This window comes from Cicer arietinum, chromosome 7 (assembly GCF_000331145.2).
Source record: "Cicer arietinum cultivar CDC Frontier isolate Library 1 chromosome 7, Cicar.CDCFrontier_v2.0, whole genome shotgun sequence".
Lineage (NCBI taxonomy): Eukaryota > Viridiplantae > Streptophyta > Magnoliopsida > Fabales > Fabaceae > Cicer > Cicer arietinum.
In genome coordinates this window covers 14,909,673-14,928,242 of record NC_021166.2, presented here as the reverse complement: position 1 = coordinate 14,928,242, position 18,570 = coordinate 14,909,673, and the positions used below count along the sequence as shown (strand labels likewise).

At 31.0% G+C, this 18,570-nt stretch overlaps 1 protein-coding gene across 1 annotated transcript; it reads right to left on the bottom strand.

The window, feature by feature from the left end:
- Positions 1–1,816: 1,816 nt before the first annotated feature.
- Positions 1,817–5,120, bottom strand: LOC101498884 (serine/threonine/tyrosine-protein kinase HT1-like). Its single transcript, XM_073363481.1, has 7 exons — positions 4,885–5,120; positions 4,620–4,752; positions 4,027–4,222; positions 3,676–3,685; positions 2,975–3,149; positions 2,553–2,708; positions 1,817–2,173 (listed from the first exon to the last, which is right to left on the bottom strand). The coding sequence occupies exons 1-7, from the start codon at positions 5,118–5,120 to the stop codon at positions 1,817–1,819; spliced, it is 1,263 nt and encodes a 420-aa protein (XP_073219582.1).
- Positions 5,121–18,570: the final 13,450 nt, after the last annotated feature.

Here is an 18,570-nt window from a genome sequence, read left to right as displayed (position 1 = left end):
GAAATGTGAAAGTTGAAAGTTTTGAAACTAAACGTAGGAGTGAAGGAGGGTTATAGGAGTAATTTCAGGAAAAAGGAGGGTTATTATAAGAGGAGAAAGTGAGTTGGATTAGGATTAAGGGTTGTGGGGTGACACGTGCGAAGAAGAGGGTTACAGCTGTGGCCTGTCGATGTCTCACTGGATTAGGTTTGATTTGAGACAATTCAAGTTACACGATGACTCATATGACAACTATGTGCCTTTGTGGATAACCTTATTTAATGTATTTATTTATTTTTCATATAAATATTATATGTTACTATTTAAGCTGGGTATTTTGAATATACATGGTTCAACTTGAGAGAAGGGGGTACTATTGTGTATATTTCGTTGCCTTATTGACATAGTTTGTTGTTTGCCTGATTATACAAAAGTCCAACATGTTGTAATCACAAAAATTCACAGGGACAAAATTTGGCAAGGTAAAAATAATAAAGCAAACAAAAAATAAGGAAAAGAGAATCTCGACAAATATCAACGTCAACAAAATCTGAATTTAGTGAAATCTAATTTATTTTAATTTAAAGAATTTAAAATTAAATGATAAATTAAATATAATATTTTATTATATATTGGAATATTATATCGTAAATTTGCAGTGTAAACATATACAAAAGAAATTATAAGTGCAACTATAAAAGGAGGGAAAATTAGACTGAAAAATTGTACAATTTTAAGAGAGACAGAACTATGAATATAACATATTATTTTGGTTCGAATGTTTGGAGAGAAAAAATTAATTGATTTTAATTATTTTTTTAGTCTATCATATTATTATTTGATTTTTATATCTTTTGAAGAAACTCAAAACACATAAATTGGAATTTAGGTTGAAAGATGTGTATTTCTTTCATTAGTCAACATATGTCATAACCAAACTCTATCAATAAATGCATCCAAAGTATCTCATTTTGTTGAAGGTGAATAGAAGCAATTTTGAATCCATACTAATTATGCTCTCTAAAAATATAAAAGATGTAAAACTGCATATTTTTTTGCTAACTCCATGCAATATTCAACTTAATTGCCAATGAATCATATTAGAATTTTCTGAAAGCTTTTGTAATTAGATTAACATTTTTATATATGAAAGTTCCTCCACATGCTGCAGGACCTAGACAACCTTTAGAAGTTCCATTAGTGTTACATTTGACTCAGTTAAGGATGGGAGGCTGACACAACACCTTTAGAAGAGTGTGCCTTTGTATGATTCTCAACCAAAGAAGTGTTAACAACTCTAGACTGCGACTGCGGTGACCAAAATTTATTAAAAATCTCGAACACAGTATGTACATTAATGGTGTCACATGCATATTAAATATAGAAGTAATCTAATACCAAAGCTGAACTGCTAAATCACATTCAAAAAATAAATGCTAGCTAGATTCTTCATGTATGTGGCACAAGTTGCACATAGAGACCATGTTGCAACCTCTTGCCCTTAAATTCTCGTCAGTAGAAACTTTATTTAGGAACAACCTCCAAAACAAAAGAGATTCAAAATATTCTTCTTTCAAAGCTTCTTATTTCTGTGAGACTTTTTAAATATATAATAATAAATTTATGAACAGAACAATATAAAACATTTCAATTAAGCAAAAAACACTAGAAAGCAATATAATCCATTTAATAACAAAACTAACTAACTAACTAAATACCAAAATTCAGTATCTTTTTAATATGAATAGACAAGCACATGAACGATATTAGTTCATTGAATGCTTGTCCAAAATGTATTTAATATCAAATTTAGAAAAACATAAACATAACCAACATGTCAAAAACTGGCAAAGCATCTGCTGAAACGAAGCACTAAAGACTTGTACTTATTAATTTTCTTTTTCAACTTGCTTTGTGGTAAGCATGCACTAGCACTCACTTTTATACTATGAAACTGTTTCTCTGTGCTGCAACCACTAGAGTTCTTCTTACTCTGACCTTCATCTATCATATGTTTTGAGACAGCTTCTTGCAGAGGTGCTGTTGTTCTTTTTGTCTGGAAGTTTTGGAGAACCTGTGTCAGAATATTTGTGATCTCGGCGAATTCCGGCCGGAGATTCGGGTTTTCTGCCCAACAGGACTGCAACAGGGGAAGTAGATCATTTGGAAACTCATCCACACTTGGTCTCATGTTCTGCAATCATCACTTTAGTTAACTAATGCACACACAAGGTAATCTCTTTTTACACAATTACATTTTGTCATATTAGTTTCTTAAATATATTCAAAAAAAAGTTTACATTAATTAATAGTATATATAAATTAAATCCTGAACAAAAACGTGTCATGGTAACCACATTTTCAGACACATGCAACAATTAATTAACATCGTGCAAAAATGTCGGTAGTTAAGTTGAATAAATAGTTAATTTAGATTATATTGAAAAATGTGGTTAATCACATAAGTAGTTAAGTTGAATAAATGGTTAATTTAGATTATATTGAAAATTGTGGTTAATCACATAATTGAATTATCCACGTTAGAACCAAGAAAGCAAAATGTAATGACATACTCTTACTGCCGCATATGCTGCCATCAATTCACTCCTTCCTTTAAATGGAATTTGATTTTTTGTCAACCCCCATAGAACTAATGCAAAACTATACACATCTGCCTTGTGATCATAGCATTTCTTTTCTCCCTTTGGAAGTGGCTCCTTGCTTAATAACTAGTGTAGCATAATGGAAAAATCAGACATCAATACAACAAATTTTGGTGGAAAATATTAGCAATATGAATAAGTACAAGCATGCTGCATATATATATGAAATGGTCCTTGAAAGATTAGTCTAGCATTTTGAGTTGATACATCGAAAGCATATTATGAAATCATGTCTAAGTTCGATATCTGCTACTAATATTTTTATCCTTCTCGTAACAAATCAACTACTAACATTTGTGTAGCAAAAAAATATATAAAGAGATGAAATGTACCTCAGGAGCCATATATCGGTAAGTACCAGCCTCAGAAGTCATTTCACCACATATCTCTTCTCTGGCCATTCCAAACTCTGAAAGCTTGATATGCATCTTGTCTTCAGCAAGAACAAGATTACCTACAAAGAGATTTATCATGCCATGGATACCTTTGTGAGTGCAATGGATCTGCCTTTTTAAAAAGCATATAAATTTCAAATGTTGTCTCACTAGTTGATTGTTGCTAATTAATTTATTACTAACAATAAAAAGTTACTCTTCCCTTTAGGTGTTTTAAAATCCGACTCGGACCAACCGATTGAACCGAGAACTATTATTTCTATCTTTCAAATAAAAAAATTTATCTCAAAATATTGCCACCGTAAGTAGTTGTAATTAAATAAGCAACAAATGTAATATCATGTCTTAAACTTCTAACAATTTATTTTAGGGAACTATGCATCGAATTTGGTTTTCTTATAAACAAAAGAGTTGTAGATCTATTTATTTGCTTGCAAACGACATACAATATATCTTACTTATGAAATTGTGTTAATTTGTGTGGTGTTATTTTAATGCATTTTATAGGTCTTATGAATTTTAAAAAAAAATCGAGTCATCTGATTTAACACAAAGATAAATTTTAAAGATTTTGGATTATGTGACCTACCAATCATCTAATTTAATCTTGTCCTTACTGAATCAATGGTCAAGAAAACCATTGCTTCCCTGAAAATGATAGGGAAAAGATAACAAAAACACTCTTAAGTCTTAATACATAAGTTGCATTGAATTGTGGGTGTTTTCTGGTCTTTGTCTTGGTGGTTGTCATACATGGCTACCCTTCTATTTGCAAGCCTCTCTGTTTTTGGGCTATTTCTTAACTATTGTATCTAGTTAAAGTACTTCTTGTACTTATATTTTATTTCAATAAATAAAAATAGCACTCACAAAAGTGGTAAGAGAAAGAACATTTGATCTCCTAGAAGACAAAAAATAAAATAAAATTTTGGTGCATGCATGGTACTAATCAAAACCAAACAAAATTAAATATAAAAATAATTTATTACCAGGCTTTAGATCACGATGAATGATGTCATTTGCATGCAAATACTCCATGGCTTGAGAAATATCGAGAGCAAAACTTAAAGATTGTTCCAAATCTAGAGTCCTCGGATAAATGTTCTCTAAGTGTTTTTGAAGTGAACCACCTTCCAAAAATTCTGTGATTATCATCATCGATGGTTCCACACAGGCTCCAATAAACTGCCAAACGAGCTTTTAAATGAGACCTTAAACGAGCTTTTTTTTTTTTTTATTTACAAAAAGAGCTTAACCATTTCTTTTTGCATGATTCATTCTTAGGAGCCATAAGAATGACAAAACAATACACACTCATATAAGTTTTCATGCTAAAACTATGAATATATATTGATTAGACTAAACCCATGAAGATTAAAGAATTTTGTAGGCGATTAAATATAAAATTTAAGATAAGATTTTTTGGGTCTTTATTTTCACTAGATATATATTTTTCATAATATAATAACTATGAGTGGTTTAATTAGTAATTAAAACCTTTTTTGCTTAACAACACATTATAAAAAAAAATAATAAAAATACCTCTTTAGTTGGGTCAATTAAAAATTCAAATTCTCAATACCTTGACAATATTTTGATGTTTAATCCTTGATATCAAGTTCACCTCGCGTTGAAATTTTGCTTTGCATTCATAAGTAGCATCTAATGTATTTTTTGGAAGCATTACCTTTATAGAGACAGGATCCAATCGATACCTAAACACAAAATATTGGTGTTCATGAAAATACATATTTTAAAGTGTGTAACTAAACATTAGATAACACTAATTAATACATGCATGAAGACACATAGATATATGTTTTGCAATAATATATTAGAATACTAACCATCCTTTATAGAGAATGAAATGAGACCCTTCTCCAACAAATTTGTCAATGATTAGTTTACTAGTGTCCACAAGTAAGCTTGGATGAATATCGAAAACAAAATCTTTGTCTTTATTCGCGATTCCATCGTTGCTTTCTCTATGTTCATTTTCATATGAGGCATAAATTAATGAGAGTGAGCGCTGTAAGATTAAATCAGAGTTTGAGAGAGACAAGAGTCGATATCTCTGTTCCATTGTGCTGTTTTCTGTTGAATTGGATATTACAGAACAGAATAGAACAGAGCAAATTTAATTTGAGTGATTATTAACCAATAACATGTGTATGATAAATATAATATGGATCTGAAAGGGAGCATATGAAAATAAATGAAGGTAGATTGATTAATAGGGGGAAATAGAGGGAAAACATGGGATTTTTTAAAGTTTTGGAAAAAATTTATTTAACTGTTTCCATAAATGAATTTGTAGTAATATGGTACATAATGAATGAGGTATGTATATTATATATATGTATTCATATAGTTGTCATTTTTAAAAATATGTATTTCTTTTTTTGGTTATAAAGAACTAAAAAAACAATCATAAATAATTACATAGGATTAAATATTATTATTTTATACTCATGCATCCTATGAGATGGAAGAAAAGAGAGAGAAGTAATATATGTATCTAATGCATGGGTAATTAGTTTTTTTTCTTTCTACAAAGATAGGTAAATAAGAGAGAGAGATATTTGTAAAAACTTTAGGGGTCAATTTATTCAGTAGATTGCATACCTAGTCATAAGATTAAAACAAAAAATTGTTGTCATATTTCAAGGTCATTTAAAATTAAAAGGTTAAAAATTATTCATGTAAACTTTTAAGTAATTGTCTGCTATAAATTTTATTCTATATTTATACTAGGCAAAAGATCATGACATAAATTGGATTAATTGATTGATTTTATAATATTGTATAAAATTTTATCAAAAGAGTATAAGTATGTGAATGGTAAACAATTATTGTCGAAAAATTGTGATTCAATGTGTCCATTAATAAAGAGAGATCAAGAGGATTGGTTCACGTTGTTAATAAATAGCAAAATTATATTTTTAATCTTTTATTTTATTTAATTATAATATTTAAATCCTTTATATTTTCAAACATGTGCAAATTAAATTAATCTTTTATTTCTTTTCTTTTTTTAATACTGAAATGGTGAGTCGCATCATATTTTTACTGAATTTCTTATAAATAATTATTTTCAAAAACATTTATTTAGAAAAACAAAACCTTGTAACTCATGTCATCTTCAGGGATGGGTGTAGGGTTTGTTTAGGGCCTCAAGCCCCTCCAGACCTTTTTAATAGAATTGTTTACACCTATAATAATTAATATAATTAAATAACTTTTAGTTTTCATAAAATGTTATTATTTTGTTTTTAGTCATATTAAAAAAATTTATCAACTTTTAATTTTTTAAATATTTTTATTTTTAGTTTATGATTTTAATTTAATTATTGTGTATTTTTCGAATTTTTGAATAAATTTTTTTAGTAATATTTAGGACATGTTTAATAACTACCTTGTAAAAATTTAAAACTTTTTAATAAATGATGATTAAATATGAATTTTTAAATTTTGATGCTTAACAATTTATATTTAATATATAGCTTGGTAAAAAATTCTTTTAGGAAAATTTCTTATAATATCTTAAACATTAATACAAAATATCATTCAAAAATCAAAGGATAAACAATAGTTATATTATAAGAATTAAAAGTTGATGAATTTTTTTATAACAACTAAAAAATTAATATTAGTATTATGGTATGTTTGACAAGTCCAAAAAACAAGCTTGTAACTAGGAATGAGAATAGGCTAGGACGTCCGTTAGGGGCCTATGACCTGACCTACTTATGGTCTGGTCTGACCTGACCTATTTAATAAAAAGGTTAGGCTCAGACGGTTTTTAAAGTCTATTTATTTAAATAGGTCATATTTTAAATTCTATTAATTAGATAATCACTCAGTGAGCATTCCATATACAGTAGTTGTTCCATATTCGGTAGCATTCTATATTTGGTAGTCATTCCATATTCGGTAGCCGTTCAATTAGTCAATAACTCAATAGTCGTTCCATATTTGTTTAAGAGGTAATAATGAGTGTGTTTGTTTCAGAAGAATTTTTTTTTATTATTTGACACAAAAATACTTTTTAGAGTTTAAGGATGTTTGTTTTATATTTTTTAAAAATTATTTTAAATGGACTTTTAAATAGACTTTCAGGTCAGACCGGAAAAAAAAACCTATGATAGGCCGTATGTCAGACTTAGGCCTAAAAAATAAATCGTAAGTCAGACTTAAACATTTCAAAATCTGGTCTGACCTGACCTATTTCCACTCCTACTTGTAACACATAGTTTATAGCATTTAAGCTAATTGTCTTATTTGGTAATTATTTTTCTTACAAGCTTATATTTCTTTTTCTCAATTTTATAGTGTTATTTGATAAACTATTTGAAGTAACATTTGAATTTATATAGTCTATAGCATTTCATTTTTTCTCATTTTTACTCCCATTAACTTAATTGAAATTCTTAAATATCATAACTAAAAATATATTGTTTACGCCATTATATACCTATAAATTGGTTTAATCTCTAATTTTATCAAACACTTAAAATTAAACCAACTAACTTATCGATTATCAAGCTCATGCTAATTTATCCGCTATTTTTGCCAAATTGAACCTTTTTTTTTCAACTCCAAATTGAGTCTTAATGTCTTGTTTCAAGTTAATATGTTTTGGATGGTTCTAAATTTCTCTTCAAATTTATTCTTTTCATCCTAATATTTTAATTTTAATTTAGTAAGTTTTAGTTTTTGTTACTAATGCTAATATTTTGATATTTTACATTTATAGTATTAGTTTTATTTACTATAAATGTATATTAGTATTGGTGGAGATAGATAGTTCTAATTGTATTTTTTTTTTCTTTCAAAAATTGAATAAAGAACATTGTAAGAAGTATTGATTTCATTGTAATATCAATTTAGAAAAGGAACACAACATCACAATTTCGTGGTATTTGTATTCTAACTGTAAATTTATGAACTTTAAAATTTAAGATTGATGATTTTTGTAACATACAAGAGAGACATTTGATAGATTACTAACGTAATTACTGTTTTAAACATATAAGTATGAATATCACTTCGAAATTTTACAAACATATATTTAATGAATATTTTTTGACTTATATAGTGAGCCTCTCTGAACATCTTCATAAAAAAGTTCTCCAATTAAAAAATAAACCTAAAAAATCCTCCATTCATTCTAAAGGAAAAAAAATTACTTCATACTGAAAATAAAATGTCTTAAATATATATATATAAAAAAATGTTTCTTCTTTCCATCTTCATACTTCATTCTCTTTCACAATTCCTCCAATTTGTGTGAGATCATATTAGATCTGAAAACCAAAAACAATTGAGAAATCGTGCTGGAAGTTCACTTCAACAAAGGCACATCCACATTGGGTTAAAGGACACAAAACTGACTCAACACACATGCAACACAGTCTCAGTCAAAATAATTAAGACAAAAACAACAAAATATTAAAAATTAAATAGAAAATATTGACAAAGTTAAATGTGAAATAGATATTGAATTTGAGAATTTGTTTTCGAGATTAACAACGCGACTTTTGAGCAGAGAGAAAAATGTTTCCATTTTTATTTGATAACAGGTGTAAAGAATATAAAGAAAAATGGGAATAATGGAAAGTGGTGTATTGGTGTTTACCCTATGACTAATCTATTTAACCGTATTATATAATAAAGTTTTTAAAATAGATAGTTTATTCAATAGAACATCAAATGTGATTTGATCGCAAGACGTTATTGAACATTAATAAAGATATTCTTAAAGTATTCATAGTGAGAGTATTATTATTAATTAGGACGACAATAATACATCGAGATTATTAATTAAGTAGACTGATGATTACATCTTACGAGTCACGGATTGGAAATATCAAGTTGTCACGTAGAAATAAATATTATGAGTAATATTTATATGAGATTGACCAACCATGAGAATACTATATAATTATTGTGTAAGTGTCATAAGTGATTCTCATGTGATCATAACTATTGGATTGATATAGTTTATCGATTTTAATTATTGAATTTAATAAAATGATTTATGTTCTTATTTTCTTGATTTAATAGAGACTTTTTTTTGTAGTTTTGTGTTGTTTCGTTTTTTTTTTTGTAGTGTTTAATTTTGGTCAAAAATCAACATAACATATATGAAGTATTTCAGTCATATATGGAGTTATAGATGTCCAATTGGAGTCAAATCAAGTGTATATGAAAGCTAAGATTCGTAGTTACAATTTTCATGAAGATACCAGAACCAAATGCAGGTTCAAAAGGGGAGAAAAATGATGTAAAAGTCAAACAACATATGTTATGCACTGAAGCACAATACTTGTGTTTGGGGCGCATTTCTGCAATATTTTGACAGGCTGCTTCTTTGGAGTAATGCTAGACCGTCCTTGGTACACGCTGGGGGACATGATGCACTACAGATTACAGAAAAAGCGTGTTTTCTCAGTTTTGTGGATCTTTTTGGCTATTTTGAAGTTTGGAGACTTGTACCATAGTAGAGAAACTCATACGAGGTTGGTTCTAACACCATTGAAGGAGGTTGGTAATTCTTCTAAATCTCTATCTTTTGTATATTTGTTATGAGTAAATAAACTCTATTTGTTATGGATGAGTGAAACAAGATGAAACTATTATTTGTCTATTTTTGATTTTTAGTTATATGAACGAGTTTATTGAATTATTTTTCTCTTCTTTGTGCTTAATGTTTTTTATTGCTTGATCAGATTTAAATTGTTTTGCGATTCATATTTGGAAACCAAAGTGGACTTTACGAATGTTTGAGATGAGAAATTCATGATATTGTAGTTTAGAGATAGATGCAGATCTTGAAACCAATTGAATTATTTGCAGAGTCAATAGTTTAATAAGAGAGTTCTTGTATTGTAAAGCTTAATTCTAATATTAAACTTACTAAGGAATTAAAAATTTGGTCCTTAAGGAATTAGAGCAAGAATAATAAAGTGAATTCGATAATAGTTCAATAAAGGAATCTAGTAACTAGGATCAAATTAGAAACAAAAGTTGGATTCGAAGTGAAGTTCATCCTTGACATATTTCTTATTATAAAAGTTCAATATTATTACTCTTGTTAGTTTTAAAAATTATCTCAATCAATTCGAATATTTTTGGTTGACTTTTAGTAATTAAACATAATTTTGTAATATAACGCAATCCTTGAATTTGACACTCGATAATACCATTTTATTATTACTTGCAACAATTCAATACACTTGTTGAAATTTTATCAATATAAAATAAAGGACTAATTTGTATATGTTTTAAAGCATAAATAAAAGATTTATGTGGGAGAAAAGATAGCAAGCCTAAGTATTACAAGTAACTAATGTTAATAATCCATGTCAATTACATGATGAATAACCAAAGGCGGAAGCGTACCTGTGGGAATTGCCATTTATGAAATCCTGGGATGATGATGATAGAGCCAATGGGTTGGGTGATCTTCCTCAGCAAAATACCCTGAAGACCTTGCTCTCTTGATGGGAATAGAGAGAACCAGAGAGTTTTCTCTTTTAGGGTTTTGAAACTGAATAGTCTTGTTGTGTTTGCCTTGGGGACCATTACCCCTATATATAACTATTATTAGTTATATCCCAAATTGCAGTATTTCCAATTCAGCCCCTCATTAAATTAGAAACTGCATGGTATCTACACTATTAATTTTCATAACCATTATGCTCTTTAGCCATAAACTATTATATTTTATTTGACCCCTAGTTTATTGGCTAATTATATAATGACCCTAACACACTTTATTAATTAATTACATATGTGACCCATAAATCTTACAATCTCCCACTGGTCACACATGTATCCTTAGGAGTGTGTTAGACTTTATGACGTCAAAAATGTCATTATAATTACCTTGAGTATAATCCAAATTGTCCCGTCCATTAATCATATCAGCACATGGAACCAAAGAGGCTTTCGTCATAATAAGCATAACTAAACCCATCAATGATCACCCGTACTGACACAACTAAATGACATAGACCCATTATGAAAAGTGTAGCATGAAAATTACATGAAGTTGGTCAATGCATGTCAATTTTCAACTGGTCCTACTTTATCGAATGAGATCATACCATAACTTAAATGTACAAAGTAACCAAAAACTGAATACTTTAAACTTTATTTCTGATCAGAAAGTCCAAATACAATGTATTTGTACTTTACAATTAAACATAGAACATGAATTACATAATGGACGAAACTCCCACTAAAATCAAGATTCCTCAAGCTGTAGCACACTCATGTGAGCAGTGTGCTCATGAAAGACCTTGGGTGGTAGACCTTTAGTGAGTGGATCCGCAATCATGGAGTTTGTCCTTAAGTGTTCTATGGATATCTGTCCACTTTGTACCTTCTCTTTAACAACTAGGAACTTAATGTCAATGTGCTTTGACTTGGTTGAGCTCCTATTATTGTTAGAATACAGGACTGCTGATCTATTGTCACAATACAACTTGAGTGGTCTTTCAATCCCTTCAACTATTTGCAGCCCTGTGACAAAATTTCTCAGCCAAATGCCCTGGTCAGATGCCTCATGAATTGCTACGAATTCTGCTGCCATGGTTGATGAGGCAGTAAGACCTTGCTTGGCACTACGCCAAGAAACTGCTCCACCAGCTAACAGAAAGACATAGCCTGAAGTTGATCTTAAGCTGTCTTGGCATCCCGCAAAATCCGAGTCAGAGTACCCAGTGATCTCTAACTGGTCTGACCTCCTATATGTGAGCATGTAGTTTCTTGTTCTCTTCAAATATCTCATGACCCTCTTGGCTGCTTTCCAATGGTCAAGACCTGGATTGCTTAAATATCTGCCTAAAATCCCTACTATGAACGCTATGTCTGGACGCGTACATACTTGGGCATACATAAGACTCCCTACAGCTGAAGCATAAGGGATCTTTTGCATTTCTTGAATTTCCAAACTTCCCTTAGGGCACTGTTTGAGACTAAACTTGTCTCCCTTAGCAACTGGGGTGTCCCCTGGTTTGCAATCCTGTAACCCAAACCTTTTGAGAACCTTATCGATATAGCTCTTTTGTGACAATCCAAGAATACCTCGAGATCTGTCTCGGTGTATCTGAATTCCTAATACAAAAGAGGCGTCACCAAGATCTTTCATCTCAAAATGCTTTGATAGAAATTTCTTAGTTTCGTGCAACATGCCTATATCGTTAGTGGCAAGCAGTATGTCATCAACATACAAGACCAGGAAAATATGTCTGCTCCCACTGAACTTATGATACACACAATCATCAACTGTATTCATCTCAAAACCAAATGAGAGAATTACTTGATGAAATTTATGGTACCATTGACGAGAAGCTTGTTTTAGCCCATAAATGGATTTTCTTAGTTTGCACACCATATTCTTTGGGTCTCCCAACACAAAGTTTTCTGGCTGCACCATATAGATCGTCTCATCAATGTCGCCATTGAGAAAAGCTGTTTTTACATCCATTTGATGAAGCTCCAAATTAAAGTGAGCAACAAGAGCCATGATTATTCTTAAAGAGTCCTTCGATGAAACCGGAGAGAAAGTCTCTTTATAATCAATCCCTTCCTTTTGAGTATAACCCTTAGCTACAAGACGTGCCTTATATCTCTCCACATTACCATTGGAATCCCGCTTGGTTTTAAAAATCCATTTGCAACCAATGGGTTTCTTTCCTTCAGGTAATGGGATAAGTTCCCAAACTGAATTGTCTTGCATAGACTTGTACTCCTCATTCATTGCTTCGATCCACTTATCTGAACGAGAATCTTGCATGGCTTGATGAAAGTTGACTGGGTCGTCTTCCGTCATGCCAACATTTTCCTCTACCTCATTGATAAATACTACATAATCATCCGAAATAGCATTTTTCCTTTCTCTAGTGGATCTCCGCAATGGAGCTGGCTCTTGAGGCACTTGTTCTTGAGGATCTTGAATTTGATCTGGATTTTGTTCTTCCTGAACAACCAGATCATCTTGAGTTTGTTCAATAATGGGAAAGTCAATTGGTGGAAGAATCAGTTCTGGAATTGTTACCGATTCTTCCTCAAAGACAAAATCTTTAACCTTAATCTTCCCCCCAAACTCAATATCCTCAAAGAACGTTGTCGTTCCCGTCTCAAAAATTGTTCTCAAATTAGGATCATAAAATTTATAGCCCCTTGATTTTTCTGAGTACCCTATAAAATAGCTGCTAATTGTTCGGGGTTCAAATTTCTTTTCATTCGGCCTATAAGGCCTTGCCTCAGCTGGACATCCCCAAACATGAAAGTGCTTCAGGCTAGGCTTACGCCCAATCCAAAGCTCATAAGGTGTTTTAGCCGCTGCCTTAGTTGGTACTCTATTAAGAATGTATGCTGCTGTTTTTAATGCCTCTCCCCAGAGTGACTCTGGCAAGGTGGAATGACAAATCATACTCCTTACCATATCCTTAAGAGTCCTGTTTCGTCTTTCAGCTACACCATTCATGCTGGGTGACCCCGGCATAGTGTATTGTGGGACGATTCCACATTCCTCTAGGTATTTGGCAAATGGTCCCGGACGTTGTTCACCTGAACCGTCATATCTGCCGTAGTATTCACCACCACGATCAGATTTGACCTTTTTAATTCTTTTATTAAGTTGATTCTCAACTTCTGCCTTAAAGGATTTGAACACGTCTATTGATTGGGACTTTTCGTGAATTAGGTAAAGGTAGGCATATCTCGAATAATCGTCTATGAATGATATAAAATATTGTTGACCATTCCAAGAAGGAGTTGGAAATGGCCCACAGATGTCCGTATGTATCAATTCTAAGACGTCTGTAGCTCTATATGCGCCTAATTTCTTATCTTTAGTCTGTTTTCCTTTAATGCATGCTACACAAACGTTAAGGTCTGTGAAGTCAATGGAATCTAAAATTCCATCTGACACAAGTCGTTCAACTCTATTTTTAGAGATGTGACCTAGACGTTTGTGCCAAAGCACTCCTGAATTGAAATTGTCAATTTTCCGCTTAGTACCACGTGATTCCACATTCAAGGTTTCATTATAGTTAGCCACAGTTTCCAACAAATAAAGATTATCATAACCAGAAAGTAAACCGGTTCCAACAACATTCGAATTTAAAGACAAAGTAAATTCTTTATTCCCGAATGAACAATAATATCCTGATTTGTCCAAATAAGAAATAGAGATCAAATTCCGTCTAAATGACGGTACAACAAAAGTGTCTTTTAAATCCAAATAATGACCGGAACTTAATAATAATCTAAATTTTCCTATGGCTTCAACTTCTACCTTCTTCCCATCTCCTACATAGATGCATCTTTCAGTATCACTAGGCTTTCGGAAGTTCAGGCAACCCTGCATTGAAACACTGATGTTAGTAGTTGCACCAGAGTCTAACCACCAAGTGTTTCTAGGTACTGAAGCTAAATTAACCTCAGAACAGACCAAAGACAGAATCATACCTTTCTTAACACGCCAAGCGTGATATTTGGCACAATCCTTCTTCACGTGTCCAGAACTCCTGCAGAAGAAGCAGTTGTTATCCTTAGTCTGCTTCTTTTGTTCTGGACCCTTAGCAGCAGCTTTGTTCTTGGGCTCCTCAATTCTTTTCCTTTTGCCCTTGTCTTTAGAGATGCTAGTAAAGTGAGCACTTTCAGTCCTATCTTGCTTCAGCCTGTCCTCTTCTTGCACACATAATGAAATGAGCTCATTAAGAGTCCATTTCTCCTTTTGACAATTATAAGTCACCTTAAACTGACTGAATTGCGAAGGAAGAGACAGCAATACTAAATGAATGAGTAAGTCATCTGACAACTCAAGCTTTAGACCTTTAAGCTTAGAAGCAATGTTGGACATCATCATAATGTGCTCTCTTATATTTCCCTTGCCTTGATACTTCATGGAAATTAAATTCTGAAGCAAAGAACTTGTTTCAGCCTTATCACTTTTTACAAAGCGTTTTTCCATCTCAGCAAGGAATTTTTTTTTTAGCTGTATCTATCTCATCCGAGACAGCACCTCTAAAGACCTCGGGAATGCCACGCTTTATGATCATAAGACTTATGCGATTTGAGCGATCCCATTTCTCATACTCTAATTTTTCTTCAGAAGAACTAGAGTCCTTAGGAGTAGAGGGTCGATCAATTCTTAATGCAAGGTCTAGATCCATGCAGCCAAGAACAATCAAAATGTTCTCTTTCCATTCCTTAAAATTTGTCCCATTAAGGACAGGAATAGAACTCAAATTTGCAGATATGGAAGCAACCGATGCTGTGAATTAAATAAAGAACGAAACTTAGAAACTCACATTATAGGAAAATAAATCAATAAATGAATAAATACATATGTTCAAATCATGGAATTTAACCCATCTCAAGATACCCAGTGCACCATTGATGTCAAGTCTTTGGACAGTAACACCAACTGCTAGTGGTACTCTTGTTGCAACGATCAAATATTGACAATAAGACATGTCAAACAATAAACCTTCCTTTGGGCCGATTTACTGCTCACATGTATACCAAATAATTGTCACACATTTATCATCGCAGGTGTACCATGTAATTCTGCCTAATATTAACCTTCCTTTGGGCCGGTCAATACCCGCATGAATAAACATATACACAGCCATTTGACACTCTTCACGAGCAATTTAGACAAGAGAGGTCACTTTGGCGACGTCAAGTTTTAATTAACTCATTCAAAATGTCAAACTTGACTTGAACATATATTTATTATATCCAAATAAAAACAATATTTAAAAAATATTGTTCACTAATATAAACTTTATTTTATTAGTATTAAAAAAATATTTATATCCAAATAAAATAATATTTAAAAAAAAATATTGTTTATATTAGTGAAAAATAATTTTATTTTATTTTATTTATTTATTTATTTAATTTTTTTTTATATATATGAGTACACGTGGTGTCCAAAACAGTATAACTATAGGGTACTTTCTGTCAACCGAGTAGCCTGTGCAAAACCGCCCTCTGAAAAGATTTCTAGTTGCCCCAATTTTAAAAAAATTATCTCATCAAGCACAAATTTATACATTCCATAATTATTATACAATTTCTCTATTGAAACAATCACAGACATGTTATATCTAAATTATTTATTAAGCAATCCAAGGCAAATAGGCAACTGAGATTTTAAAATAACAATATCAAACACGTCTTTTAAATTTAAAACTTGCTTTCTGGTAACAAAGATTTAATGTCCAACAATGCTAAAACTAGACCAAAATTAAATCAGTAAAAGTGATTCATGGTTCAACGACTCAACCATGGTCAAACAGTGCTTTACTACATTACATGCACGATGATGCCAACCGAAATCATGCTTTTGCATTATTATTTCGTGCAAACAACAACCGAAATCACATATGTGTTCAACTTCAAACCATTACAAAAAAAATTATAACCGGAAACAAAAAAAATATGGATTCCATAATATATATATCAAAATTCCCAAATTACAAACCCTAATTTTTCAATCATGTCAAAATTCCCAAATTGAATCCTAAACATAGACAATAACCGAATTTCATCATGAATTAAACATGGTAGGAGCTCTGATACCAATTGTTAATAATCCATGTCAATTACATGATGAATAACCAAAGACGGAAGCGTACCTGTGGGAATTGCCATTTATGAAATCCTGGGATGATGATGATAGAGCCTCAAAAAAAATTCATGTCGCTTTCACTAACGGAGTTCAAACAAATGTTAATAAAACTAAAACAGAATTCAATATAATAACACAAGATACACATCTTTGCCCTTCTGCATTTGCAAATTCTTGTATGCGAAAGGGAACAAAACAGAAAGAGTAACAACTAATCCCCAAGGATATGTGTAACCATCACACCACACCAAATAGGGATCATGTCAGCGCATTGTATCATGCAAAGATTATTAACGAAAACAACAACCGAAATCACATATGTGTTCAACTTCAAACCATTACAAAAAAAATTATAACCGGAAACAAAAAAAATATGGATTCCATAATATATATATCAAAATTCCCAAATTACAAACCCTAATTTTTCAATCATGTCAAAATTCCCAAATTGAATCCTAAACATAGACAATAACCGAATTTCATCATGAATTAAACATGGTAGGAGCTCTGATACCAATTGTTAATAATCCATGTCAATTACATGATGAATAACCAAAGACGGAAGCGTACCTGTGGGAATTGCCATTTATGAAATCCTGGGATGATGATGATAGAGCCAATGGGTTGGGTGATCTTCCTCAGCAAAACACCCTGAAGACCTTGCTCTCTTGATGGGAATAGAGAGAACCAGAGAGTTTTCTCTTTTAGGGTTTTGAAACTGAATAGTCTTGTTGTGTTTGCCTTGGGGACCATTACCCCTATATATAACTATTATTAGTTATATCCCAAATTGCAGTATTTCCAATTCAGCCCCTCATTAAATTAGAAACTGCATGGTATCTACACTATTAATTTTCATAACCATTATGCTCTTTAGCCATAAACTATTATATTTTATTTGACCCCTAGTTTATTGGCTAATTATATAATGACCCTAACACACTTTATTAATTAATTACATATGTGACCCATAAATCTTACAACTAAGATAAATGAGTAAAAAATATAATTTTGTATAAGTAAATTTAATCATTAATTACAAAATAACAGTTAACTAATGGGTTGGATCAATTATCATCATCTAATTTTTTTTTTTTTTTATGTTACAATTAAGCTCATTAAGCAGCTGAAATAAAGAAGGTGTTACAATGAGAACAATCATATACTCAAATCAAGTTTATAGAATCTAAAGTTAAATAAGCTAAAGGATGGATAAAAAAATTAGTTGTCCATTTTACTTATTTTAAGAAAATGAAAAAAAAAAGAACTATTAATCATTTGATAATCAACAATCACCAAGCTAAAAAAAGATGAATATTTGAATTTTTCATGCATTCGTCAAACAACATTAAGAAACTCATCTTCAAAAACAATATATGGTAAACTAATATAGAGAATAAAGTGGAGGGTTAATTTTAAATCAAGCGCTTCTGCTACATCATAAGTACCTCAAAGCACCAAGTAATTGCGGTCATCATCAAGCTATTTGTGTCACGAATAAATGCTTAACACTTCATTAACTATTCATCGGTTAAGCTACTTCTATGATATAAAAATGCTTTGTAGATGGAGACCAAGAGAAAGCCCAAATGAAACCTAGGCCTAAGAATATATAATTTGGGTATTCAGGATATTATTATGGTTATCCATGACACTCAAAGCTTTACATATGGTTTCAAATCTAAAAATATTTTTCCTTCAAAACCATATTTGATTAAAATATAGTAGTATATAATAAAGTTATATACTACAAAATATAATACTATATATTAAAATTATATAAAACACTGAATCTTTTACTCGGGTCTAGATTTAGGTATTATTGTACTGTAAATTATTAAAATTATAATTTTTAAATAATTTTTATTCTAATTGA